This window comes from Procambarus clarkii, chromosome 52 (genome assembly GCF_040958095.1).
Source record: "Procambarus clarkii isolate CNS0578487 chromosome 52, FALCON_Pclarkii_2.0, whole genome shotgun sequence".
NCBI lineage: Eukaryota > Metazoa > Arthropoda > Malacostraca > Decapoda > Cambaridae > Procambarus > Procambarus clarkii.
The window spans coordinates 22,796,769-22,800,314 of record NC_091201.1 but is presented as its reverse complement, the minus strand read 5'-3'; the positions used below and the strand labels follow the sequence as shown (position 1 = coordinate 22,800,314).

At 34.7% G+C, this 3,546-nt stretch overlaps 1 protein-coding gene across 1 annotated transcript in view; it reads right to left on the bottom strand.

Annotated features, from left to right (window-relative positions):
* Positions 1-863: 863 nt before the first annotated feature.
* The window catches only part of LOC123752841 (uncharacterized), an 11,724-nt gene continuing 9,041 nt past the window's right edge, over positions 864-3,546 (bottom strand). The window contains exon 3 of the mRNA XM_069304458.1: positions 864-925. Within this exon, the coding sequence (XP_069160559.1) occupies positions 864-925 (62 nt within the window). The remainder of the gene's footprint in view (positions 926-3,546) is intronic.

Genomic DNA, 3,546 nt, shown 5'->3' with positions numbered 1-3,546 from the left:
ACTTGAGAATGGTCCAGGACGGACCGAAACGTCGTCGTCCCTTCACATTCTAGTGTGTGGTCTGGTCAACATTGAAACACCAAGATGGCCTTCGAGTTCTCTCACTCAAGGCGCCTCTTTAAATATCATTTCCTCAAGAACAACTTCAAGAAGGTTTCTCAAAGACTCATCACCATGAGTGACATGGACGGCAATGTTGATGAATCATGGAGCTCCTTAAGTTGTGACTCATAGTAACATTATCTCATTTGTGGAATAGTAAACACGATGTATCAGTAAGAAAATAGCTGTGACAAAGATTCGAACCTGCACACTGGGTACTCCTAAGTATACGCCCTAACCAACTCGACTCAAGAGCAATGCAACTTGAGCATCTGACTCCTTCTCAAGGAAGAGAGGCTGCCACTGGAGACTAATCAGGGTTTGACACATTGCCAGCATGCACTCTGGCTGTGGTGTTGAAGGTCTTCCCCAAGGTTCAAACCTTCATTATTGCTTGTAGTGATTTGGTTAATGATACATCGTGTTAATGTGATTTCTTTGTGCTTTTGAAAAGACGCTAATTATAAAAGAATACGTGGCAATGATTATTATCTTAATAATATACATTTTTAATTTGAACTATAAATGCTCCTTTGAAGATGAAATGAAGAAATACCCGACTGCAGTATTAAACGTGAATAAGCGATCGTTAGAGTTACGTTAGAGGAAGGGAACGGTGACCCACACAATCTTCCTTTCAGCTGAAGATTTCGAAAATTATCTGAAGATTCCGAAGTAAACAATAAAAATAATATTTTCACCCTCCGTAAAGGCGATAATCCAGGAACACGAGATCGTTATTGGCCGTCACTAACTGTTCACTACAATATCCAATCCAAAGATGTCATGAAAGTGTCAGAGCCGCGACACATCGCCGTTTTAGCTGAAATATATTGAACAATATTCATCTTTATAACCATTCCGCTTGACACTGTATATCAGCCCAATTGTTGGAGGGTGAAACAGTTCAACAGTTTTACCAGTATGACTTCTGCAGGAAGTCGGCCTTCTGGTAGTGTTAGTGCCTTAACTAGTAAATGTCAGCTTCGATCTTCCGGGAGCTTCACTGGGTAAATTATATATATATATATATATATATATAATTTACCCTTTAATTTCCTTTAATTTACCCAATTTATACCCATTGTTTCGTGTTCTATCTTGTGTTGAAAATTTTGTTCACCTCATCCAAAATTGTTGTAATATATATATATATATATATATATATATATATATATATATATATATATATATATATATATATATATATATATATATATATATATATATATATTACAACAATTTTGGATGAGGTGAACAAAATTTTCAACACAAGATAGAACACGAAACAATGGGTATAAATTGGGTAAATTAAAGGAAATTAAAGGGTAAATTATATATATATATATATATATATATATATATATATATATATATATATATATATATATATATATATATATATATATATATATATATTGTTTTTGTTTACTGTGAAAGGGATTCGGTCCCTCGAAAGCTATATATAAAAATATAACAAAATATATGACACCAACATTCGTATTCCTGATTTGAATATATATTACTTGTGTGTTTGCTGTTGTCAACACTGTGCTTCGTGTTGCAGCTGCATTTCTGTGTGGACACACGAGCCAGCTCGTAGCTCTTCCCTCTGTCAGCAGTCACAATCACAGCACTTACAAGCACAGTTTTACCTCCAGTCAGAATTCACAAGCGCCGTTCTTCCTTCTCTCATCACTCAAGCACACCTCTGACTCTTTCCAGCAGCCACATGTATAGCTATTATTTTCATTATTATTCGTGGTTGTGATGAAGTGTAAGATTACGTGCTTGTGAGAGCGCTTGAGGGGAGTTAGCGTGCAGGGGTATAGGGTAGATAAGCTGATATTTAAGTTCTGTACTTAACTATCCCACGTGTGTGTGATCAAATAACTGATATTTCGAGGATCAATGTCTCTCTTATATCTCCTAACTCCTAACACCAAATTGCAACTCAGAAACACATTAGATATTATGTGTCTAATTATGCTACTTCACTCATACTCATTAAACAACAAATTTGCCATATAATGCTTTGACACGAGAACGTTTATTAATTTATAGGTGATACTAAAACCTATTTAATCGTCCTTGAAATTTTGATGATTGAGAGGATTGTTCGTGGGTGTTGTTATATGTTAAAGGTATTAGGTATATTCCATGCTACAGTCAGGCATTAATTGATAAAATTTGCTCGAATAATGTTTGTGACGTAATCAAAACTAATAATGGTTTCTTATTCAACAGTTCACGTGCCTCAGTTTTTATATTATAAAAATCGTTACATTATTTATATATTAAAATATTTGCTAGAACCCAAAATTTATAAAATCGCTGTTGAGGTATCATGCAATGTTATTATCTCGTAATATTGCAATAAACTCCTTAACGTATCAAGAAGCTGATAAAATATATCTTAGAAACTTTATTTCAGTGCATTTAATTATTTCCTCTTTATCACTCGAAGTAAAAAAAAAGCCCAAGTATGCTGAAAGTCTATAATCTGCGATGTAGTCTTGCTACTTCGCGTAGTAAAAAGAGTAAAAAGAGTATAAATGAATATAGATGAGGCATTTAATGATTGATGGTAAAGTTCTGAAATATCTTTAGTCAAGTGATTAATGATATAGTACTGAAGGATCATTAATTTAGTCATTGATGATTCAGAGGTATCTTAAGCTTAGTGATTCATAAAACTGAGGTTTCTTAAGTTTAGTGATTGATGATACTGCATCATTTCCTAGTGATTGATGGCGCAGATGTATCTTAAACTAAGGGAGTGATGTTACTAAGACATAATAATCTAAGTAATAGGTGATATTGAGTGACCTGTGTACTGAAATTACTTGTGTTTCCTTGGATTACCAAAGAGAAAATCTGTATTAATGAAATAAATGCGAGCCCAAATGTTTGAATCTGTGTTGCCTCAGTTGGTACATTATTAATAATATAATTACACAGAGTAATCACACTAACATGATGCATCAATGAGAATATCCATAGAATCCGTGACGAGGATTCGAACCTATGCGGTGGTTCGCCCACGTACCCACCACATAGGTTCCAATCCTCAATAATATTAATAATTTTCAATCTACTGATTATTGAGAAAATCAACTGAAGCTCTTGGGTGACTCGAACTCGAGTCACTAAACCCGAGTGTATATTGTAGATAAGTACTCGACATGTTCCTGCAGGTATCTGATATTGAGCACTTGCTGCAGCTCGAGGTTGCATTCGAGCTAAGTTCAGTGATAAGGTTCACTTAGCACTGAATTCATAGAACGGTAATTTCAAGAGTACATGTTTTATCAGAACACGTTAAGAGGAATATTTCTTACAGATTTCGTGGTAATTCCTCAGAGTTCGTGTTTCCTTTGAGATGGGAGCTTAGCGCCGACACTGAGGCGATTACTCTCACTAAGTCTAATTCCCGGAAATTTG